Source organism: Saccopteryx bilineata, chromosome 2 (assembly GCF_036850765.1).
Source record: "Saccopteryx bilineata isolate mSacBil1 chromosome 2, mSacBil1_pri_phased_curated, whole genome shotgun sequence".
Taxonomy (NCBI): Eukaryota; Metazoa; Chordata; class Mammalia; order Chiroptera; family Emballonuridae; genus Saccopteryx; species Saccopteryx bilineata.
The window spans coordinates 363732870-363758339 of NC_089491.1; the positions used below are offsets into that span (position 1 = coordinate 363732870).

General features: G+C 53.2%; 3 protein-coding genes across 11 annotated transcripts; 1 reads left to right on the top strand and 2 right to left on the bottom strand.

Annotated features, from left to right (window-relative positions):
- Positions 1-884: 884 nt before the first annotated feature.
- Positions 885-6901, bottom strand: TRAF4 (TNF receptor associated factor 4). The gene is made up of 7 exons (XM_066263193.1): positions 6635-6901; positions 3675-3726; positions 2989-3093; positions 2759-2920; positions 2505-2666; positions 2272-2427; positions 885-2014 (listed from the first exon to the last, which is right to left on the bottom strand). The coding sequence occupies exons 1-7, from the start codon at positions 6775-6777 to the stop codon at positions 1382-1384; spliced, it is 1413 nt and encodes a 470-aa protein (XP_066119290.1). The 5' UTR covers positions 6778-6901; the 3' UTR covers positions 885-1381.
- Positions 6902-7451: 550 nt separating this feature from the next.
- Positions 7452-22798, bottom strand: NEK8 (NIMA related kinase 8). Of its 6 annotated transcripts, none has more exons than XM_066263199.1 (17): positions 22231-22467; positions 21366-21406; positions 21225-21269; positions 15120-15325; positions 14650-14882; positions 14275-14406; positions 12625-12833; positions 12384-12463; positions 12119-12300; positions 11893-12043; positions 11405-11481; positions 10983-11100; positions 9494-9644; positions 9103-9266; positions 8846-9004; positions 8501-8659; positions 7452-8136 (listed from the first exon to the last, which is right to left on the bottom strand). In XM_066263199.1, exons 4-17 carry the CDS (start codon positions 15253-15255, stop codon positions 8123-8125), a joined length of 1965 nt encoding a protein of 654 aa, XP_066119296.1. In that variant the 5' UTR covers positions 15256-15325; positions 21225-21269; positions 21366-21406; positions 22231-22467; the 3' UTR covers positions 7452-8122. The 6 variants fall into 6 exon arrangements, with proteins under 6 accessions (XP_066119296.1, XP_066119297.1, XP_066119295.1 ...); XM_066263200.1 differs by lacking the exon at positions 22231-22467 and adding an exon at positions 22104-22218; XM_066263198.1 differs by lacking the exon at positions 22231-22467 and adding an exon at positions 22658-22798 and having other exon boundaries at positions 21225-21406.
- On the top strand, positions 22668-25458 carry TLCD1 (TLC domain containing 1). 4 transcript variants are annotated; one of them, XM_066263206.1, is made up of 5 exons: positions 22688-22791; positions 23372-23682; positions 23967-24049; positions 24140-24222; positions 24529-25335. In XM_066263206.1, exons 2-5 carry the CDS (start codon positions 23489-23491, stop codon positions 24910-24912), a joined length of 744 nt encoding a protein of 247 aa, XP_066119303.1. In that variant the 5' UTR covers positions 22688-22791; positions 23372-23488; the 3' UTR covers positions 24913-25335. The 4 variants fall into 4 exon arrangements, with proteins under 4 accessions (XP_066119304.1, XP_066119303.1, XP_066119301.1 ...); XM_066263204.1 differs by having other exon boundaries at positions 22703-22843; XM_066263205.1 differs by lacking the exon at positions 22688-22791 and adding an exon at positions 22863-23070.
- The last annotated feature ends 12 nt before the right edge of the window (positions 25459-25470 follow it).

A 25470-nucleotide genomic window follows, 5' to 3' on the forward strand; every position in this document is an offset into this window, starting at 1 on the left:
ATTACCTACTGGTTGGTTACAACCAATCTAGGTGAGCAGGATTGCTCTGATTTTATCAGTGAGAGCAAAGATGCCCCCCATATAGCAAAGTACCTTTCCAAAAAGGAAGCATAGCAAGGATCCAAACCCAAATTAACTATTGGCAAAAGTAAAGGGAGCTATACTTCCAGTGATTGTTGGAGCTTGAAACAGAATCTAAGCCCTGCCCCAAAGCAGCTAAAAGATCACTGAAGTCAATTCATTCTGTTCCTACTTCACCAAATGTGGATAATCACTAGTAGGTACCCATTGAGGCTTATATGAAAAATGAGTGTGGATGAGAAAATCCATGTGCTTTGTACACCTTGAAGGCCCTTTGCTCATTTTAGTCTCTGGATGTGGGCTGGCCTTTGGAGTTAGGTTAACATTCATTAAGCACTTACTTTGCACTAGGAATGTGCTTTGTCTCATTAAACCTTTACTACAGCCTACTAACAAGTCTATTATGGTGATAAAAGCTTGACTGTTGTATTAAATGAAATAACGCATATAAAGTGCTTAGCACTGTTGGCCATATGAAAGTATTAGCATTAGATCAAGAAAGATTTGGCTGGCGGAGAGGCACTAACTAGTCTTGGTGGGCTATGTATCTTGGACCCCAGCTTTATAAAATGTTGAGAACTTGCACCTCCCCCATCTAACCGCCAGAGGGGAGCAGCAGGCATCTCTTCCATACAAAGCCTGATGCACTTCCCTTATCGCCCACCAGAGGGCAACCCAGCAGGGCAGCTGAATCCTGGGGCCGCAGTGGCAGCAGCCTATCCAGACTGGTTCTTTGCCTTCACAGTTGGGCCCAGCCTTCCAGGGCCCTAACCAACCCATGAGTCAGACTGGAACCAAATTAATAAATACAATTCAGGATTTATTAAAAATCAGGGCTCCCCTGCTGTGCCCTCCTGGCACTGAATAAATAAATAACCAGAGAGGGCACAGCTGGGGAAAAGGGAAGAGAAATCAGATTTCAAGACAGATTCTTTAACTACCCAACTCCCCCCACCCCCCTATGGCTCTTGGGACATAGCACCAGCAGGCACCTCAGTCCAGGCAGTGTGGCCGGCACCAAGGCATACCTGCCCTGCCCAGGAGAGCAGACAGGCCCTAGGATCACTTGTTTCCAAGCCCTTAACGACCCTAAGACCAGCTCCACAGGGGCCAGGGCTGAAGCACCAATAGGAGGCACCTGAGGGTGGTAAGGAAGGGGGTAGGGAGGAGGAATAGGGTAACAGAACCTGGGCTTCAGAAGCAGCTGAAAGGGGGTCCTGCCCCCTCTCTAGGTTCAGCCAGTGCCCGACAGAGGTTATGTTCCACCCCCCACCCCCCTTTCTCCTGGAGCCCTGTCTGCTCAGCTGAGGATCTTTCGGGGTAATTCAACTGAGGCACGGATGAAGACTGCATCATCCCGCACGTAGTTTCGCTTGCGGATATCTTGGTGGGAGATGAACTTGGGGTAACCAAAGCCAAGAGAACTCTCGTCCAGGGAGCCCCGCCAAGTGCCTGGTTTTTGGAAATTCTTCCAGTTTGGGTCAGGGTGAAAAGTCTCAGTGACGTGCTGTGGCTTAGCCAGCCCAGGGTCACTCTGGTCCAGCAGGGAGAAGGTGATGCGGCGGGCAAATGGCCACTCAAGGAGATTGTCAAAGGCACCTGGCAGCACACGAATATAGAGCGAGAGATGGGTGCCCTCCCCACTGCCATTGCCATTGAGGAATGCAGACACCTGCAGCTTGTAGCCATACTTATGTGTGTAGAAGGCCGGGCTGAAGCACTCAAGGTTGGGCTTGGCTTTGGCCTCCTGTAGCCGTCGCCCATAGCTGCCAATCTTCCAAATGAGCACGCCATCACTGCCCACCGACAGCTCCTCCAGCTCTCGCCGCAGCTCCTGCAGCTCCTGCCGCTGCCGGCTCACCAGGGCACACATCATGGCTAGGTGGGGCTTCACACTCTCCTCCACATGCCGTGCCATTGCCAGCTTAGGGCACTGTTGGCAAAGCCCCGAACCATGAGGGAAGGAAGGAGAGTTATCAGTGGGGCAGGCCCCAGGTAGAGGGAAGGAGTGGGTACAGGGTGGCAGGCTCCTGGCTCACTGGGGAAGGTGGAGGGCACCGGGAGGAAGCTGAAGCTGGCTAGCAGGGGAATAATGGAAAGCTTCAGAGCAGAACAGGGACTCAGGCCTCAAAGTCTGTTTGAGGCTTCAAGGACCAAGAAGGGGGCTGACAGAAAGAAGGGGCATCTCACCCTGTGCTTGCAGCCGGAGTCTTTAAATGGACAGAGCACCAAGGCAGTACTACAGCTGTCCTTCAGGTGGCCTGGCAGGTCCTCCCGAGCCACAGTGCCCACACCACACTGGTTGGGGCAAGACACAGGCAACCTCGGGCACTGGTACTGGTGGCTCTAGGGCCGCAGAGACAGTAGTCAGTAGCCTGACTCCTTGCTACCTGCCCCACAACCCAGTTCAGGAAGGGCCTCACCTGGATGGTGTCAAAGACGAACTCCTTGGTGCAGTAAGTGCAAGGCTGGGTACGCTTGGGGCACTCAGAGGTGGCATGCTGGGCTAGCAGCCGCCGCATCATGCGGGCACCACACTTGTTCTCACAGTACACGCTCTCTTGGGGACACAAACCCTCGTGGCTCTGAAAATGCCAGAGGGGCCGAGTTAAGGGATCCCTGAACCACCATGGGCCCCACTTTCCCTCTACCTTCAGCCAGGCCAGGCCTCACCCACCTCAAAGGCCTCCCCACTGAAGTCACAGCCACAAAACTCGCACTTGAGGCGCCGCTTGGGGCAGTCGTGCTGCAAGTGTGCAGGCAGATCTCGGCGGCTCAGCTTGGCGGGGCAGCGATTGGGACAGGGGACTACATTGAAACTGCAGGTATTCAGGTGACCCTAGTGGGAAGGGCTGCAGTTAGTGCCTGCTAAGGGAGGGGTAGTCCCCACCCCTATCAGAGCCTCACCTGTAGGTGACGAAGGGGTCCACTCCAGCGGCAGCCCTCCTCACTGTGGATGCAGCGGATAGGCAGGCCCAATACCTGTACCTCCAGCTCTGGGTCTGGGTAGATCTGGGAACAGGGAGGAGGGCACTGGTCCGGGTCAGAGCCTGCTACAGTCCCTGCTTCCTGCCTCCTTCACACTCAGATAGACTAGCTCTACCTCAGAACCTATTCTTCCCCCTCCTCCCCGGTGTCCAGGGATAAAGGGCACAGCAGGCAGTATCTGCTCTGTTGCTGGATCCTGGGGTCCCCAGCATGCCTGCTCATGACACTCCCTTTGAAGTGGCAGCCAATCAGCCTGCTTAGTTGCAGACAGCCCCCAAACCCTCTGCTTCCTTCCCTCTGGTTGAGGGGTCCTGGCCCTCAGCCACAGGTCTGCCTGTTGCCCGGAGGGGAGGGGAGCACTTCTTCTTACGGGCACAGGGCAGCTCTGTGCACCCCCACAGGCTGGGCATTGTGCCTGCCCTCCAGGGCAAATACACGCATTTACAAACTGGCCTGGTGGGAGGGAACAGGCCACCCTTGTGGGGGTGCATGATTCCAAAGCACTAGGTTGACATTGGCCCTGAGCCTACTGGCTGCCACCAGCTCCAGCCTCCACCAAGGGCAACATCCTGTACCTGGGCCTCTGCGTGGCACTGTGGACTCACCTTGGCATAGTCCAGAGGAAGCTGGTCCTCGGGGCATTTGAAGACTCCTTCACTGTGAAAGGAGAGGGGACAGGGTACAGGCTCCACACTATGGGAAGCAAGATCCCCAGGCTCCACCCCCTCAACCAGGGCAGCCTCCTTTCCTTACCAGACAAATTCTTAGCCTGCCCTGAGAGGGCAAACTGAGTTCTGAGGGTGCTGCCTTCCCTAGGACCCAACCCAGAGGATCCTTGCTCTTGTCCTGGGGAGGTAAGTTCCGGGCCCAGTGGAGGCAGAGACAGCTGCCTGAGACAGCATTTGGCCAACAGGTGGCAGCTGGCACCCCTCCCCCCAGGATGGCAGCTGGACTGGAAAAGAACAGGCTGCCCAGCCATCCCCTCCCCCCAGGTTAGTTTTCACTGGCTGGGCTGAAAGCTGATGGGGGGGGGGGGCAGGGTGAACAGGGATGGGCTGAGATTAAATGCCAGGGCTTCCCAGCCCCTATGAGGGTGCCAGGCCGAGAACCCTTGGCAAAGGTCAGCTTGGGGCCACCTTACCACACCTTCTTATGAGGGTGTGTCTCCTAAAGCAAAGAGGAGGAAAGACTCCAAGGCACTGTGTTTACACTCCCATAGAGTCCTCTCACTACCTGTTCTAAGAAAGGGCTGAATATCCTATCCATCCCCATTTTGCAGATGAAAGAACTGAGGCTACAGCTGAAGCAGCCCCTGGATATGTCTGCCTGATTCCACAGCTCAGATAGGCACTGCTCTACTGTACAGCACACAGAAGAGAGGCTAGGGCAAGAAAAATTGTCCAGGCAAGCACAGCCAAGGCTCTGCTCACAGCCCAGCATGATCTGAAGCCTGATGACCCTGCCAGGTGCCCTTCTTCTCCACCCATCCCTGCAGGGCTGCCAGCACTCAAAGAACCTGCTGGCATGCCTCCTTCCACCAACATGGCCTTGCTGACCTCAGCCAGGACCAGTCACACATACTGGCATAGCCTAGGCAGAGCAAGGGCTCACCCAGCAGAACTGAAGGCCCTTGGGCATGGCATTTCTGGCAGATCTGAGTCAGTTATGTGGGAGGTAGGCAGGAATCAGGCAGAAGCAGAGGCCACATGGCGGTCCTGTCCAAAATGGTACTTTGTAGGACCTGGGCAGTTCATGCCCCAGATGCCCAAAGGACTTCTAGCACCTATCTCCTCTCCCTGACACCACTGCTATCATTGGCCATGCCACCAATGCAAAGAATACATGCCCAGGCACTGATGAGGTGTGCCCATACCCACAGGGCAACCAGCCTTCCTGGACCAACCTGGCAGGAGCTGGGAAGGAGGGGTGGGCCATGGGGGAGGAGGGTCAGCTTGGCTGCTTCAGGAATGTGCTGACTTAATGGTTTTGGAGACCAAGGGGACTGAGGCAAGTCCTCAGGCTTCAGGCAGAAGATTAAACTGGGCAGCTTGGCGGACAAAGGTCCCACCAGTATTATGGACACCCTTGCTTGTACGGGTTCATGTGGTGAGGGGCAGAGCCTCCCTCCTCCCTCCAGGGGCCTCAGCAGCAAAATTCAGACACTAGGGGAAAGGGGGAGGCAGAGGCAGACTGCTCCAAGCTGTGCAGTTGGAGGCCCAGGCCCAGGGGAGAAGACAGGATGGGGGGAGGGGGCTGTGGGAGAGGAAGAGGGGATTTCCTGGAGGAGGAGGGGCAGAAGCAGCAGAGGGACAGAGGAGGGGGAGGGAAAGGGGCCTAGCAGCCCCCTCTTGGATCCTTCCCTGAGGCAGTGGGGGTTGCTCAGCTGGCCTCATCTGGAAACCAGAGGGCTGGGGAAGGGCACTGGAGAAGACAATGGGACTGTGTGTCTGTAGGGGAGTATGTGTACACTAAAGGGAGGAGGGAGGAGGGTGAGGGAAAAGGAGGAGGGGGCAGCACAGCAGTTTGTATAGGAGCATATGTGAGGGCAAGAGCCAGCCCAGGCTGCAGGGAACAGAAAACAAAGGGCCTGCTGAGATTTCCACCAGGCTAGGGGCTGCAGAGGATAGCGGAGAGGAGGGAGGGAGAGTGCACTAAAGGCAGGAGGAACCCAAGAGCCGCTCTTGTCCATTCCCCTCAGCAAACAGCCTCCTGACACATGGCAGTGGCTGACCCAGCCTTCCCCAGTGATCTTGGGATACAACCTCCCCACACCCGGCCTGAGCAATTCCTACTGTGGGCAGGAGATTCAAGACTACAGGGAACCCTGAACTCAACGGATGCCAAGAGCCAAGGGGTGACCAGGGTCCTAAGAGAACATCCAGGGTGCGATCCCCTTCCTAACATCTATAGACCATCCGTGGTACTCAAGACCCTCAGGAGCAGGAGGGACACCCAAAAGGTTCCTGCTTCAGGGGGGATCTGAGTATGACAGTCCTCCCTCTATTGTGTGACCACACACACACTGGACTTAAATCCCAGATAAGCCTTTAAGAAACCGTGTGACCATGGGCAAGTCGCAGCCTTTCTTTGAATCTCTGTGAAATGGAAGAACAATAGCTGCCGTTCTTGTAGTGTTATAAGAACCAAAAGAGGTTAGATAGGTGGAAACTCCGGAGGTTTAATGTGCAGAGCAGGAGGGAGGGTTTTGTCTTCCTCTTCCCAGAAGGATTCAAAGTTCAAGGATGAGGCCGCTGTAGCTCCCAGGTGAGGGGGAAGGGCCGGCCACGGGTCAGGAAGGGCGTTTTTTCCCACCTCCACTGCACAGAAAGGCACTGAATTTTTCCGAACGGGCTCGGGAGTCGATGGCACCCGGAACCCTATGGATTAGTGCGTGGGGTTCTCCCTCGGGGCCGACGTCACCGCCGCCCCGTGATGTCATGATGGGCGCCCCTGAGGTCACCGGGCCAAGGCGCAGACAAAGACCCGGCGTGCCTCCGGCCTGGGCCCCTCCCCATGCGGTGTCCCCTCCCACACCGGCCATCCGCCCCCTACCCCGGGCCCGCACCTGAGGAACTCCTGCAGGCAGGTGTCGCAGAAGCGATGGCCGCAGGTAGAAACCTGCACGGGCTCGCGCATGGGCTTCCCGCACAGCGGACACAGCAGCCGCCGTTTGGGCTTCTCCAGGAACTTGTAGTCAAAGCCGGGCATGACGGGCGGGCACGGGCGAGCGGGGCCCAGCACGCGGCGGCCCCACAGCCCGCGCCTCGCTCGGGCCGCGCTCCCGGCTCCGGGCGGCGCCGACTGCTGGCTGCGGCCTGAGCTCGGCACTCCCGCCCGCCGGCCGGAAGAGGGGGCGGAGCCGCGCCCGCTTGGTCCTAGTGCCGGTCCCACCCCCTGCTCTCCCACCCCGCGAGCTCGCGACTTCGAGGTCGGTCGGCAGTTGGCCAGGCTTGCACCCTCCCCGGAACAGAGGCTCCTCTTTCCCCCTGGGAAGAGAGGTCTTGGATCCGCTCCTCCCCAGAACTAGGGAGGGGAAGGAGGGACCCTGATGTTGGATGGGATAGAGGGCCCGGAGGACGGGCCGGACCGCGCCACAAAGGTTCGTGTCTCCCGAGTGTACCGCTCGGTCTCGGGGGCCACGTGTCGCCCATAAGCCCGGGACTCCAGCTTCCAGGTGCTAGGCAGCCGAAGCCTGGCAACCAGATCTTGGGACCCCGGCTGGGAAAGGGAGGCAGGGCTGGGCGCTGGACCAGAGGAAACTCGGCCCCAGCCTTAGGCAGCGCCCACATTCCTTCTTTGACCACGGCTGAGATCGGGGCCCAGCCCAACCCTGGGGTGTTGGGAAGCCACTCCCCCCTCCTGAAGAGACCACACTCTAGGCAGGCAGCTGATGTTTTTATTGGCACTATTTCCCAGTCATCTGGAAACGAGTCTGGTCCAGCCAGTTACCCTTTCCCCTGACCTGTTTTGAAGGAAAGACAAGGAGTGAGGGGCAACCTTCCGCAGGGATGCGGGTGACAGCAGTTCCCTCAGACCTCCTTGCCCCAGGCAATGCACAGGCTAGACCAGTGGAATGGCCAGTCCAGGCAGGTCCAGGCTGGCCTGGGCTTGCCCTGCTCCGAAGCACTGAGCTGCTGTCCCAGTGGGCGCCAGGGCCTCATTTTCTAATGGGGCTGAGGAAAGGGGCAGGGTCTGGGTGGAGCCACATTCACCTCCAGTCTTTTTCTGCCAAGGCTCTGAAGACCACCCTGCATTCAAAACGTTAGGTCTGGTTTCCAACTCTAGCCAAGCTGAACCCTGGGGGCATTGACTTAAGAAGGTGTGGGGAGGGAAAAGAGAAATGTTAGGGGAATAGGGTGGGTTGAGTTTGACATATCCAGGGCCAAAAGCAGCACAGGGGCTTCACTAGTTCTTATACCCCAGTGGACACAATCCAGGGAGTGCAGGTGGGGACAGTCATGCCTCAGGCACCTGTACTTTTCAAGAACATTCAGAGGAGAAGCAGCATCTGGGTGGTCCAGAGTTGTATCCAGGTACCTCATAAGGGTACCGGCTAATCTGTGACGGCTAAGGAGTACAAGAGAGAAACCTCTGTAGCCTCACAGTGCCTCCAACAAGCATTACCCACTTCTGTTCCCACTTCCACACTGAGCCCTGAACTCTGCCAGATCAGAAATAAAGATTCAAACTAAAAATGCATTTGGGGCCTTCAGGGCAGTGAAGGCAGCCAGCCTTTCAAAGAGGTCCAAAGTGTCCACCCTTGCCCACCCCAGGCAAGAAACTCAGTTTTTCCCTACAGCTTCTGCTTTCTTTTATTTGGGGGCTAAAGATGTTTTTAGTGATTTGGGCTGTGGCCACTAGAGAAAGGGGTGTGGGCAGGAGCCAACTGGGTTAACCCTGGGTGGGTGAGGTAGAAAAGGTTATAACTCACCCCGAATAGCCAGAAGAGTATTTCCATGGCAACAGGACACAGAAGTCACTGTGTAGGGGTGTGTCTCATCCAGCTGCACTGGACGAGGGAGTCCAGCATCCTCATCTCTCCTTCCCAGTCGACCTCGGGCCCCTTTGCCCCAAGAGTATACTTCACCTTCTGCCAGAGAGAATCCCAAAGAAGGAAACAGGAAGAGGACACAGCTTAGAGAGCAGCTGTCCTCCGAGACTGCTGTACTGTCCACAGTATGAGGTTGCTGAGTTCAGTAACCCTGGACTAGATAACTCCCCACTGCCCATGGACCTGCCCATGCCCCTACCTGCCCCCGCAGTGCCCACTAATCACCTGTCCCAATGGCTACAGTGAAGGCATCCCCACAGGCCACCATTGCTATCTTGATGCCCTGGAGGCCTTGGACTTGACAAGGTACCCGGCTGACCCGGCGAGCATTGGTACCCAACTGCCCATGTTGATTGCTGCCAAAAGTATAGCAGTCACCAGAGGCTGTAAAGGAAGAGGACAGAAAGAAAAAGGGTTCCTCAACTGAAATCCCAAAGAGGCCAGGAGAACTTCTCCTGCCTCCCTGCCCAGCTCCTACTCACCAGTCACAGCAGCTGAATGAGCAGTGCCCAGGTCCACACTCAGCAGGGGCTCCTGGTCCAGGGGTGCAGAACCCAGTGGTGTGAAGCTCAGAGCCTCCTCCACTTGCTGGTGGGAGGCAGGCTCCTCCCCCAGGGAGAGGTGGTCCAGGCCCAGCTTGTTGAACCTGAGGGCAGAGCCAGAAGCCAAGCCCAAATGACACAGTTTGTATAGCCTGTCCTGCTTCCACCCATCTGAGCTGAGGTACCAGGGACAGATCCTACCCTGAGTTGAACCCACAGCACCCTCAGCCCTCCTTATTTCTAATTCCTGGTTGGGGAGGCAGGGACAAATGGGGCATCAGCAGCCAAGGATGCAAGGGGGCAGTCTAGTCATTCTGGGGCACCTATTTACCTGTTGCTCCCACAGGCCAGGACTTGGCCAGGCACAGTGAGGATCATGGAAGAATCAATGCCACATACAACTCGCTGGGCTTCCTGTCTTGGGGGCATGGGTACCTGCTGGGGGGAGCTGTGGGACTCTCTGGTGCCTAGTCCCAGACGGCCTAGAAAGAGAAACAAGGATGGGGCTAGTGTGAGCTTTATTTAGGTTTGGTGATACCAGGATGAGGAGCATGAAGAGACAGTAACTGTGCGTGAAAGTTGTCCCTTCAGCCTGGAATGCCCATCCTTGGCTCCTCTTTGGGTCAAAATCCTATTCCTTCTTTAAGGCCCTGTTCAGATGCCACCATTAATTCTCCAGGTGGAGTCCCTTATTATTTCTCGAGTTCCCACACCTCTGGAGCTTGGGGGGAGCCCTGATGCTGTGTCCTCTGTCATGATGATGTGTCATCCCTTCCCTAACCAGAGCCCCGAAGGGGACAGGAAACCAATCTATCTCTAGTTTTAATGCCTAGCCTGATGCCTGACCCAGACAGGGCCACAATAAATATTGCTGGACGGATGAACTCTCCCTCAGAAGTACCTGAAGGAAGTGATAACTTGTTCATCTTGTCTCAGTACCCAGTACAGGATGGGCACATAGTGGATATGAGTAAAGGTTTGCTGAATGAGTCCTGGCTGGTGGCTCAATGGATAGAGCATCGACCCAGCATATGGACGTCTGGGGTTTGATTCCTGGTCAAGGCACACAGGAGAAGTGACCATTTGCTTCTCTCCCCTTTCTCTCCCTCTTCCTCTCCTGCAGCCAGTGCCTCAATGGGTTTGAGCGTGGCCCCCAGCACTGGGATAGCTCGTTTAATCTGAGTGTGTCAGCCTCAGGCACTAAAAATAGCTCGTCACTCGAGCATCAGCCCCAGATGGGGTTGCCAGGTGGATCCCAGTCAGGGTACATGCGGGAGTCAACCTTACTATCTCCTCTCATCTCACCTAAAAAAAAAAAAGGGCCTGACCAGGCAGTGGCGCAGTGGATAGAGCGTCGGACTGGGATGCCGAGGACCCAGGTTCGAGATCCCGAGGTCGCCAGCTTGAGCGCGGGCTCATCTGGTTTGAGCAAAAGCTCACCAGCTTGGACCCAAGGTCTCTGGCTCAAGCAGGGGATTACTTGGTCTGCTGAAGGCCCATTGTCAAGGCATATATGAGAAAGCAATCAATGAACAATTAAGGTGTCGCAACGAAAAACTGATGATTGATACTTCTCATCTCTCTCCTTTCCTGTCTGTCTGTCCCTGTCTATCCCACTCTCTGACTCTTTCTCTGTCTCTATAAAAAAAAAAAAAAAAAGAAAAAAAAAAGGTTTTCTGAATGAATAAATGAATGGAATTGCAGAGAAAAGAGGGAGGAGAAAACGGGCCATGGGTTAGAAGGTGGATACAAAGGGGAACAAATCATGGCTGGGGGTGCTATGAGATAGAGCTCGTGGCTAGAACGGGTGAAGAGCTTACCACTATCTCCACGGCCCCAGGCAAATAGTTCTCGTTCAGTGGACAAAGCTAGCACATGAGAGGCCCCACAAGCCACATGCACCATCTCATAGCCCAGCAGGGCCTCCACAATGGTGGGCTAGAAAGAGAGAGGAAACTGTGGGCAAGGGGCCTGGATTTCAACATTCCCTGTAAGGACAAAGTTGCAGGCTGCAAATTCTCATGAGATGGTTGTCTCTTTAACTCACCACCACCACCACAACAATTGGGGAAGCCTGGTCTTTCTGTACTTCCCCTGATGCTGCCCAGAACAGGTGCAGCCCGGGAGCTACAGGGACCTGTGGTTGCTGAAGATCCCCCTACCCCCAACCCGGGTGTCAGCTCTCACAGGCACCTTGCCATCTCCCCTACCTCCTACTGCTCAAGGAACATGTAACACCCACCTGACTGATGTCATTGAGGCTGCCATGGCCTAGGCACCCATTGCTGCCACTGCCAAAGGTCATGATGATACCTCGGTCTTGGGAGGAGGGCAGTGAGGAAAGGGAGGGAGAGAGATTAGGCTGTTTATCCAGATAGACCAGTCCAATCTTGGGTTGGAGAAGAAAAAAGTAAGTTGGAGGCTAAGGCTGGAAGAATGAAATGGGGGAGAGAGATAAGGACAGGGATCTCTTCCCAAGAGTATGACTTGGACAAATGACTTAGTCTCTGAGCCTTAGTTTCCAGATATGTCAAATGGGATAACTATAGCTACCTTTGCAGATTTATAGTAAAGAGTAAAAGATATTGTGTAAGTAAACCCCTGGTGCTCGATAACTAGTGAAAGCATTATTAAATGAGCAGTTTGTAAATGACAGGCAAAGAGGGAAGTTGCACTGGGGGGGTGTTCTCATAGCAGGGTCCCTACAGGGTAGTCTCCAGATGGGCTAACCAGTCAGGCAGGCTGTGAAGAGGTCCCCGCAGGCCACATGCTTGATGGTCACACCTGACTGACCCTCCAGGAAACGTGAGACGAACTGAGGCTGCTGCTGCTCTACTGCCCCTGGGAGGAGGGCGCTTCCCGCGGTGCCTAGGGGCGGGGCCTGTAGAGTGGAAGGGAGGGCGTGGTAAGAGCCTCAGCAACCCCTTCCTTAAACCACCTCCCCCAGCTAGCTCACCTCCCACAGGATGAGGCGCCCAGAGCGTGTGACGCCAGCCTTCTGCGTACGCCCGGTGGCCACCTGGACCACCTCCGTGTTGAGCATTGGCAGCCGCAAAGGAGCGCTGAGCCCCCCACCCCACGCATACACGGATGACAGTGGTGGTGGAATGGCTGGCCGTGTAGGTCCTCGAGGGACGCCTATGGAGACAGCTCATCAGGCCTGTTAAACTGGTGGAAATGGCATGGTGTCCATAGGGACCCGGAAGGTTAGCTGGACTTACCCCTGCAGCGGGCACTGGTGGCCCTGCTCACTGTGCTGCCGGGTGCCATGGGTGGCCCGGTGGCCAGGGACTTCTCTACCCTGTTGAACAGACAGGCGCCTCAGGACATGGACCAACTCTCGGGTATTCCCACATGCAGGAATAGAAGACTTGCCCTGAGGACCCCTATGCTCCAGTCTTACTGTGCTCCCACTGGGTGCCCCTATTGCCCAAGGTCCCCTCCCCCACTCCCTGCACTGGCCTTCGCATGCGGACGCTGCCCAAGTCCGTGCGGAGGTTGAGAAGGGCACGGATGCAAAGGGGCTGGGCCATGATATGGCTGAGCGGTGGCCGCTGTGCAGGCTCCAGGCTGAGGAGACTCAGGACCAGCTGGCGCAGCTCAGGACTGTACCGGTCAGAGATGGGTGCGAAGGTGCCACTCATGATCTTCAGCACCAGCGCTGGCAGGTTCTGTGAAGGCACCAAGTTGTGGAGTTGGCCAGAACTTTAGGCCAGGCTCTTAGTGCCTCCAGCCGGAGACCTTCATCTGATGGGTGGTCACAGCTCTTTGCTCAGGAGCCTCTAATCTGGTGAGGGGACTCCCAAGATGATCCAAACCCTGCTTTCAAAAACCACTGATAGGGCCTGACTAGGCGGTGGCGCAACGGATAGAGCGTCGGACTGGGATGCAGAGGACCCAGGTGGGAGAACCCGAAGTCGCCAACTTGAGCGCGGGCTCATCTGGCTTGGGCAAAAAGCTCACCAGCTTGAACCCAAGGTCGCTGGCTCAAGCAAGGGGTTACTTGGTCTGCTGAAGGCCTGCGGTCAAGGCACATATGAGAAAGCAATCAATGAACAACTAAGGTGTCGCAACAAAAAACTGATGATTGATGCTTCTCATCTCTCTCCGTTCCTGTCTGTTTGTCCCTGTCTATCCCTCTCTCAGACTCTCTCTCTGTCTCTGTAAAAGAAAGAAAGAAGAAAAAAAAAACCTCTGATAGGGGAGCTGCAGCTATATCCTCAGAAACCCAGGTTGTTGGGAAAACTTAAGTTTTGCCTTTAAGAGGGTCCCTACTCTATGTCGTGAGTTTTTATTTATTTATTATTTATTGATTTTTTTTTGGGGGGGAAGGGGAGGAGCAGGAAGCATCAACTCCCATATGTGCCTTGACTGGGCAAGCCCAAGGTTTCGAACCGGCAACCTCAGCGTTCCAAGTTGACGCTTTATCCCACTGCGCCACCACAGGTCAAGAGGGTCCCTACTCTAGCCCTGGCCGGTTGGCTCAGTGGTAGAGTGCCGGCCTGGCGTGCAGGAGTCCCGGGTTCGATTCCCGGCCAGGGCACACAGGAGAAGCACCCATCTGCTTCTCCACCCCTCCCCCTCTCCTTCCTCTCTGTCTCTCTCTTCCCCTCTGGCAGCCGAGGCTCCATTGGATCAAAAATGGCCTGGGCACTGAGAATAGCTCTATGGCCTCTGCCTCAGGCGCTAGAATGGCTCTGGTTGCAACAGAGCAACACCCCAGATGGGCAGAGTATCGCTCCCTGGTGGGCATGCCAGGTGGATCCCGGTCGGGCGCATGCGGGAGTCTGTCTGACTGCCTCCCCGTTTCTAACTTCAGAAAAATACAAAAAAAATAAAGAGGGTCCCTACTCTGATGGGGGAAAGAGGGTCCCTACTCTGATGGGGGAGCCCAACTAGGGAGCCCTCAGTTTAAAAGGAGGACCCAAGCCCTACCCTTAGGAACACATGTAGTAAGGGAAGCCACAGCCCTGCCCTGAGGTAATCCACCTGTCTGATGAGGAAGGCATGACTCAGCCATAAGAGAAGAATCACAGAAGCAGTGGAGCTGGGACTTTTGGGGTGGGGAGGGAGATAGAAATTTACCAGTTATATCTTGGGGTGCTTACTCACCGCAGCCTCGAAGGCCCTCTTGAGGCTGGCCAGCTCGTAGAGGACGCAGCCTAGGGCCCAGATGTCGCTCTTCTGGTTGTAAGGCTTACCCTCACACAGTTCAGGGGATATGTAGCATGGAGTGCCCACCACCTGCAAGAGGGAATCTAATATTACAGCCCAGGGAGGGAAGACCAAGGTCTCTGCCTATAGACCCACTTGGAGAAAGCTTTTCTCCAAAGCAGGCCAAAGTGCTTCCTCTACAGGACAACCCAGCCAGGACCTAAGGAGCCAAGGTCTTGGGGGTTGGGGTGGGAGACAGGGTTGCAGAGTGGGCCTTGGCCCTTGGCTCTCAAAACCTCCAGCACCCTTGAGGTCCCCTCCATGCCCAGGCACCGTGTAGGCCTTGCTCTTGCTGCTAAGGATCTTGGAGATGCCAAAGTCGCCAATCTTGACAACCATGCGATGTTTGTCAAGAAGGATGTTTTGGGTCTTGAGGTCCCGGTGCAAGATGAGGTGGGTGTGCACGTGATGCAGTGCAAGCAGGATCTGCACAAAGAAGTGCAGGATGGTTTCCTCCTCCAACAGGGAATTACAGCGCTTTTGGATGAACTCAGCCAGGGTGCCACCTGCAGCCACAAGGGACTAGTCAAGATCTAGTCTATTCCAGGCCTGAGACTTTTCTTTATGAAACTAAACACCCAGACAGGGCAAGGGCCTCCCAGTGTCACACTACTGGGGTCAGAATTCTATATCTCTGACCCTGAGCCAAGCCCATTCCAAGGAGGGAAGCTGGCTAATCCTTGTCTGTCTGTCCCAGAGATGTGAGGCCCCTGGATCCAGCCAGTACAAGGATGCTGACCTACCTGGTGCATATTCCATGGCAATCATGAGGGCCTTGTCCTCCAGGAAGTTCTCATAGTACTCAATGACATTGGGGTGGTTCAGTAGCTTAAGGACCTGACACTCATTTTGGGCTGCCTGTCGCTCTTCTTTGGTCATCTGTTCCACTGGGATCTGCTTGATGATCACCAACTTCTGGTCTGCCTTGCGCAGGCATAGGTGCACAATCCTGAGGATACAGGATTGCAGTGGGTACCAGCTTAGCCTCCAGCCACATATCAGGATGGTGACTGACTACACTTAAGAGAGGGGACTGGTATCCAGATGAAGAGGTCATCTAAGTGCACAGAACACTGAGTTTAGGAATGGGGAGGGCTAACCACAAACTTTGTGAGATCTGGGCCCCGGCCAGTTGGCTCAGTGGTAAAGCGTCAGCCTGGCGTGCAAGAGTCCCGGGTTCGATTCCTGGCCAGGGCACACAGGAGAAGTGCCCGTCTGCTTCTCCACCCCTCCCCCTCTCCTTCCTCTCTGTCTCTCTCTTCCCCTCCCGCAGCCAAGGCTCCATTGGAGCAAAGTTGGCCCGGGCGCTGAGGATGGCTCTGTGGCCTCTGCCTCAGGCGCTAGAATGTCCCTGGTTGCAGCAGAGCAATGCCCCAGATGGGCAGAGCATCGCCCCCTGGTGGGCATGCTGGTGAATCCCGGTCAGGCGCATGCGGGAGTCTGTCTGACTGCCTCCCCGTTTCCAACTTCAGAAAAATACACAAAAAAACAACAACAAAAAACTTTGTGAGATCTTAGGCAAGTCATTTAACTCAGTTTTACCACAGGCACAATGAAGCAAAATTAGTCTTCATCTCTAAGTTTCCAAAGACTCTGAAGTTGACTGCCTGGGTTCAAATTCTGGCTCCTCCTCTTACTAATTACCTGGTCTTGGATTGTGTGACATCATCACCTGAAAAACAGAATTGACCTCACAGGATTGTTGAGGGCATCAAATAAGAAATTGCATGTAAGGCACTTAATGCAGTGCCTGACATATAAGAATGCTCAATGAGCCTGACCAGGTGGTAGCGCAGTGGATAGAGCGTCAGACTGGGATGCGGAAGGACCCAGGTTCGAGACCCCAAGGTCGCCAGGTTGAGCGCGGGCTCATCTGGTTTGAGCAAAAGCCCACCAGCTTGAACCCACGGTCGCTGGCTCCAGAAAGGGGTTACTCAGTCTGCTGAAGGCCCACGGTCAAGGCACATATGAGAAAGCAATCAATGAACAACTAAGGTGTCGCAACGAAAAACTGATGATTGATGCTTCTCATCTCTCTCTGTTCCTGTCTGTCTGTCCCTATCTGTTCCTCTCTCTGACTCTCAATCTGTCCCTGTTAAAAATAATAATAATAATAATAATAATAATAATAATGCTCAATGAGTGGAAGCTGTTCATATTTCCTTTCAAGTCTGTGGTCAGTGTCCATAAGAGCAGAGTTCTTGTTCTTTCTTGTTCACTACTATATCCCAGTGCGTAACCTAGTACATAATAACCCAGCACACAGTAGGAGCTCAATAAGAACCTGCTGAATGAATGGAATATTAGGTGATCATCTAAGTATCAATTTTTTTTTTTTTTTTTTTTTTACAGAGACAGAGAGTGAGTCAGAGAGAGGGATAGACAGGGACAGACAGACAGGAACGGAGAGAGATGAGAAGCATCAATCATTAGTTTTTCATTGCGCATTACAACACCTTAGTTATTCATTGATTGCTTTCTCATATGTGCCTTGACCGTGGGCCTTCAGCAGACCGAGTAACCCCTTTCTGGAGCCAGCAACCTTGGGTTCAAGCTGGTGGGCTTTTGCTCAAACCAGATGAGCCCGCGCTCAAGCTGGCGACCTCGGGGTCTCGAACCTGGGTCCTCTGCTTCCCAGGCCGACGCTCTATCCACTGCGCCACCGCCTGGTCAGGCCTAAGTATCAAATTTATATCTCCAGCTCAGACCTCTCCACTGAGCCTGACTCACATATAAAACTACCTGCTTTTCATCTCTAACTAAATATCTCACAAGAATCCTAAATTTTAACAAATTCAACTCTTTATTTAACAAAACTCTTGATTCCTGCCCCTGAAACCTTTCCGTCATCTGTCTCAGCAAATAACACTACCAACTCCCAGTTATTACAGTCAGATATAAAAATCATACAAGAATCTTTCCTCCACTTCACACTAACACATCAGTAAATTCTGCTCCTACCTCTAAAATATTGTGAACCCATCCATTTTACTGTGTTCTCTGCTATAATCTTTGGAAATATCACCATTTCTTGTCTAAAACACTGTACTAGCCTTCAAAATGGCCCTTTTCACTCTTGTGACCCTCAAAAACTAAATTCCACACAGCAGCCTAATATTTTTAAATAGAAAATAATGTCAATACCATATCCTCCGATTTAACCTCTTCTCTTTACACTGCAAATAAATTCAACATCTCTACTTGAGCTTACAAGGCTAGAATCTGGTCCTCACCCTCACATAAAAATTAAAAAAAAAATAATGTTTATTTTATAGATTTTAAAAAGAGAGGAAGGGGGAAAGAGAAAGGAACATCAATCTGTTCCTGTATGTACCCTGACCGGGGACCAAATCAGTACCTCAACCTCAGCTCTTCCAGATGATCGATGCTCTAAACAACTAAGGTACGCAGCCAGAGCTTTTTTTTTTTTTTTTTTAAGAGAGAGACAGGCCTGACCTGTGGTGGCGCAGTGGATAAAGCGTCGACCTGGAAATGCTGAGGTCGCCGGCTCGAAACCCTGCGCTTGCCTGGTCAAGGCACATATGAGAGTTGATGCTTCCAGCTCCTCCCCCCTGTCTCTCTCTCCTCTCTCTCTGTCTCTCTCTCTGTCTCTCTCTCTCCTCTCTAAAATGAATAAATAAAATAAAAAAATAAAAACCTTCAAAGAGAGAGACAGGAAGGGAGATGAGAAGCATCAACTCATAGTTGCAGCACCTTAGTTGTTCATTGATTGCTTTCTCATATGTGCCTTGACTGGAGGGTGGGGGGCTCTAGCTGAGCCAGTGACCCCTTGCTCAAACCAATGACCTTGGGCTCAAGCCAGTGACCCCGCACTCAAGCTGGATGAGGCCACACTCAAGTCAGCAACCTCAGGGTTTCTAACCTGGGTCCTTAGCAACCCAGCTGATGCTCTGTCTACTATGCCACGGCCTGGTCAAGCTAAAAAAAATTTTAAAAACTTATCACACCACCCATTGAAGGAAAACAATACAACATGCTATGCGTTTCACCCAAAAGCAATGTTTTTACTTTGCCCTTTTTTTTTTTAATTAATTAACTATTTTTACAGAGACAGAGAGTGAGTCAGAGAGAGGGAAAGACAGGGACAGAGAGACAGGAACAGAGAGAGATGAGAAGCATCAATCATTAGTTTTTCATTGAGCGTTGCAACACCTTAGTTGTTCACTGATTGCTTTCTCATATGTGCCTTGACCATGGGCCTTCAACAGACCGAGTAACCCCTTTCTGGAGCCAGCGACCTTGGGTTCAAGCTGGTGGGCTTTTGCTCAAACCAGATGAGCCCGCGCTCAAGCTGGCGACCTCGGGGTCTCGAACCTGGGTCCTCTGCATCCCAGTCCGACGCTCTATCCACTGCGCCACCACCTGGTCAGGCTACTTTGCCCTTTCTTGAAGGCTCATTGGGTCATTAGCAAAAGATCCAATGAGTGCTTTTTTTTTTTTTTAATTTTTTTTAAATTTTATTTATTCATTTTAGAGAGGAGAGAGAGAGGGAGAGAGAGACAGAGACAGGGGGGAGGAGCTGGAAGCATCAACTCCCGTATGTGCCTTGACCAGGCAAGCCCAGGGTTTCGAACCGGCGACCTCAGCATTTCCAGGTCGACGCTTTATCCACTGCGCCACCACAGGTCAGGCCCAATGAGTGCTTTTAAAAGGAGTAGCATCGCCTGGCTTGTGGTGGTGCAGTGGATGATACAGCATCTACTTGAGGTTGCAGCTTTGGAACCCTGGGCTTGCCAAGATAGGGGTACATATGACAGCAATCAATAAACAACTAAAGTGAACCAACTGTGAGTTGATACTTTTCATTCTTCTCCTCCTCCTCTCTTTGTAAAATCAGTAAGTAAAAATTAAAAAAAAAATTTTTTTGGTGTTATTTTTGTGACAGAGACAGAGAGGGACAAACAGGAAGGGAGAGAGATGAGAAGAATCAATTCCTCATTGTGGCTCCTTAGTTGTTCATTGACTGCTTTCTCATATGAGCCTTGATGGGGGTGGGGGCTCCAGCAGAGTGAGTGACCCCTTGCTCAAGCCAATGACCTTGGCTTTCAAACCAGTGAACTTTGGGTTCGAGCCAGGGACCATGAGGTCACATCTATGATCCCACAGTCAAGCCAGGGACCTCACCCTCAAGCTGGTGAGCTTGTGCTCAAGTTGGATGAGTCCATGCTCAAGCCAGGTGACCTTGGAATTTTGAACCTGGGTCGTTTCCCAGTCCAATGCTTTATCCAATGTGCCACCACCTGGTCAGGCTTTCTTCTATTTTTTTTTATTTTATTTTTTATTGATTGATTTTTAGAGAGAGGAGACAGGTGAGAGAAATAAGGGAGAGAAAGCAATAAGCATCAACTCATAGTAGTTGCTTCTCATATGTGCCTTAATTGGGCAAGCCTGGGGTTTTGAACCAGCGACCTCAGTGTTCCAGGTTGACACTTTATCAAGTGTACCACCACAGGTCAGGCAATAAATAAAGTTTTTAAAAAGGGGGTAGCATTTTTTACCTTGCTCATGACATTCCAACTACACCAGTCTTTTTCTTAGTTCCTTGAATACTCTGATTTTTTCCCCACATGAGGACCCTGAGATATAGTTTCCTCCACTTGAAATGCTTTGCCTTCACCTTCAGATTGGTCTTCATTCCTCAAATCTTGGCTTTAAACTTCATCTCTCAGAAAAATTCCCTTGACTACCCCAAATAAGTAATTCCCTGGTGTACCATATTCTCACGGCTTGTTTATTGTACATCTTTCCTGTAGTCTGTAAGCGGGAAAAGATCACGCCTGTTTGTTGTTGTTTTTAATTTTTTTTATTTATTGATTTTAGAGAGGAGAGGGGGAGAGAGAGAGAAAGAGAAAGAGAAGGGAGAGGAGCAGGAAGCATCAACTCCCATATGTGCCTTGACCAGGCAAGCCAGGGTTTTGAACCGGCAACCTCAGTGTTTCCAGGTTGACGCTTTATCCACTGCGCCACCACAGGTCAGGCTTGTTGGGGTTTTTTTTAGAAATTGAGAGATAGGGTCAGACAGAGCGAGACATGAGAAGTATCAACTTGCTGTTGTGGCACTTGAGTTGTTTATTGATTGCTTTCTCATCGGTGCCTTGACCAGGGTGCTCCAGCTGATCTGATGACCCATTGCTCAACCCAAAGACCTTGGGCTCAAACCAGTGACCTTTGGGCTAAAGCCAGCGCCCATGGGGTCATGTCTATGATCCCACGCTCAAACGAACGACCCCCGCGCTGAAGCTGGTGAGCCCATGCTCAGGCTCGCGACCTCCCGGTTTCCAACCTGGGTCCTCAGCATCCTAGGTCAACGCTCTATCTAATGTGCAACCGCCCGGTCAGGCACGCTTGTTTTGGTCTTAATCCTATACCCAGCTCCAAGAGTCTAACAGTTATAGTAGGCGCTCAGAATTTGTTGAATGAATGAGTCCGGAATCAAGACCGGAAAACTACCGGGGAGCACAGGCTTGCCAGGGACGTGACCTCTAGCGAAGCCAGTGTCCCAGCCCGCGAGGGACCGGAAGTTTGGGCGGGGCTTCCCAGAGTGGGTGCTCACGCCTCGGGGGCGGGGCTAACCGGGCAGCAATTTCGGGGACAAAGTTGGGGTTTCTTTTCCGTCCCCCTGAGTAATTTCTTCCCCCAGAGCCCTGGCTCACCCGAAGGCACCTCTCCCCACCACTCGGATCCGCTCGTACTTCTCCATCTCATTTCTCGGTTACATTTCCGGAACCCCGACACCCACACAATGCGCGTGCGCGGCCTGCCCACTCTAGAGCCACGCCCCTTACACTGCAAGATAATTGCCCTGAGCAGCAAGTGGAGATACGTACTTGTTGATTCAACTTCGCATCTCTTTCTGTGTCTTTGCTCTGTTCCTGCAACCGAAATCCGCTGGGTCACATTTCCAGAGTCCAAGGAAGGAAGGGGCGATATGCCATTTCTTAGCGCGTTTCACAATGCCCTCACGGTACCTTCTCACACTCGTGGCAGCATCTGGCCCTCGCAACGCTTCCTAAGACCAGAGAGGTGCCCTGAGTAGGCTGAATGAAGCTGGAAGCGAGCACCGACTTCTCTCTGCCCACTAGTGACTGTTTCAGAATGAGAGCAGCTTCTCATTTGCACACAAACGATAAACACTAGCAAAACTGAACCGAGAGCGTTTCTCTCGGCCTATCGAGCAGGGAACCCTGTTAAGTTTCGTGTTTGCCTAGGGAGGGATTAGGGAAACCCCGATCTGTGTAAATTGATTCACCTATGGTGAATGTGACACCGGTTTCCATGCTGTCCCGACCACGCTCGTCAGCACTCTCAGCCCCCCCCCCCCCACACACACACACAAAACTGCTCAGCTAAGGAGAACCTCCTTAAGGGAAGACGGGAGTAGAATGGACTACTATCTTAAAGAGTCAGGGGGAAAAAATAAAAACAAAAAGCTTCAGGGAGAAGAGGAAAGGGCTTTGGATCAATATGGGTTCTAGGCTTCTGCCCAGAGGTTAGTACGATCGTTTAGGGTCCTGACTAGAAATTAGTTTAATTCCAGGTGTCTCCCTGGCACCACCTTCTCTGAATGAGTCAATAAAAACTAAATTAAGGAGCAAGAGGATAGAGATTCGCTAAGTCCCTGTTTCTGAGTGGTGAGGAATAAGAGGAATGGGTGTTTATCTTCTATTCCCATCCCATCCCTGGAAAGAGTGCCCAAATCTACCCACGTGGAATGTCCACTAGAAGGGCCCCAGGAGGACTCCTCGCGGGCTCTGGCCGGTGTTAGCTGGTGGACAAAGCTGCCCTGTAAGCATAGGGGATTGGGAGCAAACACAAAGGCAGAAAGCCGCTCACCTGGGACACTCGTGCTCTCACTTATATACCGATTGGGCCTTGATTGACCCAGAAGTCCTACAGAGGTTAATGTGTAACCTTGGAGCCATCATGAGAAGCAAAGCAAACACTCAAACTTCTCGGCCCCTGGGTGTCTGGCGCCTCAGGTTTGACTTTTCCTTCCTCTTGCGGCACTTTTCTTTAGCCCCCAACTACAACTTTCCTCTCCTCCACCCTCACCCCCACTTTTCCCACCCCACCCCCTACTGCCGACCCGGCTCCTCTGTTCGCTAGAATCTGGTTGGCTAACTCTCCGCCAAAAACAACCACCTCATTTCTTACGAGGGAAGGGGATCGATCCCACGCCTCGGTTAGTACAGGCTGACACCTAGTGGCTACAAGCTGCAACTGCTCCAGGCAACTAGCCTAAAAAGTGCGAGTCAGTCACTCGGGTCGAATCCGCCGTCTTCTCCGCTCCAGTCTCCAGGGAGCCGGAAGAAGAGGACAGGGACTGTCGGAAGGAGAATTCTTACAGCTGCTTGGCCCCATGAGCCCAAAAGCAGGCTGGGAGTTGGAATCGTGGTGGGTTACTCAACAGTTTCTAGGCATCGATTCTGAGCGGGGCGCTGTAGAGGCAAGTAAACACGTTCGTTTCTAACTTGAGGAAACTAGTGATCCAGTGGAAGAAGAGGGACTAGGCAGAGATGGTTGTCCGAGGCGGGGCTCCGACTCGTCCCAAGGACCCGGGTTTAAAAGCCGTGGGTGTGCGACGGGTCCTGCCAGCTCTGTCAAGAAAGGAGATAAGGGCGGAGAGTTCTCGCAATACCCGCCCAGGCGGGGGAGCCAGTGGCCCCGGAGAAAGTAAGGAGGCGGGTTAATGAGGCCAAGCGAGAAAGTCGGCAGTCAGGAGGCCAGCCATTCAGGGTGCCTCCGCGGCGGCGCCCCAGAGCAGCCCCCGAAGTCTGCTGGAAAGAGGCGGGGCGCGGGAGGCCCCGAGGGAAATGGGGCTCGGGCCCTCCGCTCAGCAGTGGCGCCGGAGGGGCGGAGGCAGGCGGACGGGACGGGGCGGGGCGGGGGCGCGAACGGCTAGGGGCGGGGGCAGAGGCGCGCTGGGAGGGGACGGGAGGAGCAAAGGGGCCTAACTCCGCGAAAAACTGTGAAGCTGGCGGCCGGCGGGAGAGGCGTCTGAGGTGGCCTGGCCCGAGAGGGAGCCCCGTTCCCCGAGCCTCCCAAAGAGGCTGCCTGAAGGGCGGACAGACCGACGGCCGGGAGGGCCAGCATGCCCACACTGCTGCACCCCGCCCTGCTGCTCCTTCTGGGCGCCACGCTGACCTTCCGGGCGCTCCGGCGCGCGCTCAGTCGCCTGCCCCTGCCTGCGCACGTGCGCGCGGACCCTCTGCGCACCTGGCGCTGGCACAACCTGCTCGTCTCCTTCGCCCATTCTATTGTGTCAGGGATCTGGGCTCTGCTGTGGTGAGTGAAGGGGGATAGGGGATCCTGCGTTATTCTCTCCATCACTCACGGGCCGGCTGAGGCCATGCACTCTCACATGATTGCTTGTGTGGAAGGCTGTCCAATCCGGAGAGGCAGCGGCCCCAGGGGAAGGGGATCTCACCTGGGAATGGGGAAGACACCTGGGTTTCAGCCAAGCTTCTCATCGACCCCCAGATTCCCCTGGGACTGGCAAGGGTAAAGAGGGAGTTTAAAGGTCCTTGGGAATGGGAAGATCAGCACCTGCCTTCTTCCCTCCCTTTCAGTGTATGGCAGACCCCCGAACTGCTGGTAGAAATTGAGACGGCATGGTCGCTTTCTGGCTATTTGCTCGTTTGCTTTTCTGCAGGTAAGTCTTGTCCCCTAAGCATTAAGTAGCTGGGGAACAGGAAAAAGCTTCTTCAATCCCCTTCATGAACTCTTCCCATCCTTCTGCTAGGTTATTTCATCCACGACACGGTGGACATCGTGGTTAGTGGTCAAGCTCGAGCTTCTTGGGAATACCTGGTCCATCATGTCATGGTGAGCAGGGGATGTGGCATACGCCTGGCGCTAGCACCTTTAGTCTCAGCCCTTTCTGAATCTGTCTTTATTAACCCCATTCCTATCCTGTGCCCTACATCTTCCCATGCCGGGATGTTAATCTCTGCTCTTGACTATTTGAGGCCAGCAATCCATAACCTCACCTAGCACATCATATAGTAAACTCGACACAATTCAAATACATAAGAAAACAAATACCCTCAATGTGATAGCCTTGATATTCCCACCAATTTCCTGGAGAGCCTTGGCTATTTCCTAACCTGTTGTCTCACCTTTGCCCTCTAGGCCATGGGTGCCTTCTTTTCAGGCATCTTTTGGAGCAGTTTTGTAGGTGGGGGTGTCCTAACACTACTGGTAGAGGTCAGCAACATCTTCCTCACCATTCGCATGATGATGAAGATCAACAATGCCCAGGATCTCCTCCTCTACCGGATCAACAAGTATGTCAACTTGGTCATGTATTTTCTCTTCCGCTTGGCCCCTCAGGCCTACCTCACCCACTTCTTCCTGCAATATGCGGGTCAGAGGACCCAAGGCACCTTTCTGCTGGGTATCCTGCTCATGCTGGACATCATGATCCTCATCTACTTTTCCCGCCTCCTACGATCGGACTTCTGCCCTGAGCGTGAACCCAGCTCACAACACAAAGACAAGTTTTTGACAGAGTGAAGCACAGAGCCTAAGACTTTGTGGAAGAGACAGAAAACAGCCAATAGGCTCATGCATAAACTGAGATGAGACTCAGCCCCAAACCTGGGGCATCTAGCCTCTCCACCTTTTAAGCCTGTGCCCACTATTGAAAACACTAATGAAAGCAGTCCTCTGAAGTCCTTGTCCTTTCTTGGGCAAGGGGTGAAGGAAGCAGACAGACCGGTTGGACATGGTAAATGGGCGTGGGGGCAAGGAGCTACCCGAGAGCCAACCAGTCCACACTACCCTTAAGTATTGGTTTCATACAGGCCTCTTATTCTACGGATAAAGGAAAGGATTCTTGTAAAACTTAAGGAATATTTGCTTACTCCTATGACAGAGGTAAATTCTAGTTGTCCCAGGACAATTAACCCTAGTTTGGGTCACAAATATCTGCTAAGCTCCCACTGCCAGGATTATACAAGTATGGTGAAATGTTAATGCTGTGTTCCAACAGGGTGAGTAGACCAAGAGTCTCGCCCAATCTCTTATTTAGTGGTATAGCCTCCCCCAGCCAAACCAGGAATCAACCATAAA

Excerpts from the sequence above, each read along its gene's own strand:
- TLCD1 (XM_066263206.1), top strand. The coding sequence starts at position 23,489 with ATGCCCACACTGCTGCACCCCGCCCTGCTGCTCCTTCTGGGCGCCACG. Across the intron at positions 23,683-23,966 it reads GGGATCTGGGCTCTGCTGTG|TGTATGGCAGACCCCCGAAC; the intron begins GTGAGTGAAGGG and ends CCTCCCTTTCAG. Across the intron at positions 24,050-24,139 it reads GCTCGTTTGCTTTTCTGCAG|GTTATTTCATCCACGACACG; the intron begins GTAAGTCTTGTC and ends TCCTTCTGCTAG.
- NEK8 (XM_066263195.1), bottom strand. The coding sequence starts at position 21,097 with ATGGAGAAGTACGAGCGGATCCGAGTGGTGGGGAGAGGTGCCTTCGG. Across the intron at positions 12,301-12,383 it reads CACCAGTGCCCGCTGCAGGG|GCGTCCCTCGAGGACCTACA; the intron begins GTAAGTCCAGCT and ends CTGTCTCCATAG. Across the intron at positions 11,101-11,404 it reads GCCTCAATGACATCAGTCAG|CCCACCATTGTGGAGGCCCT; the intron begins GTGGGTGTTACA and ends CTCTCTTTCTAG.
- TRAF4 (XM_066263193.1), bottom strand. The coding sequence starts at position 6,777 with ATGCCCGGCTTTGACTACAAGTTCCTGGAGAAGCCCAAACGGCGGCTG. Across the intron at positions 3,727-6,634 it reads TGCCTGCAGGAGTTCCTCAG|TGAAGGAGTCTTCAAATGCC; the intron begins GTGCGGGCCCGG and ends CTCCTTTCACAG. Across the intron at positions 2,015-2,271 it reads ACTCCGGCTGCAAGCACAGG|TGCCCTAAGCTGGCAATGGC; the intron begins GTGAGATGCCCC and ends CTTTGCCAACAG.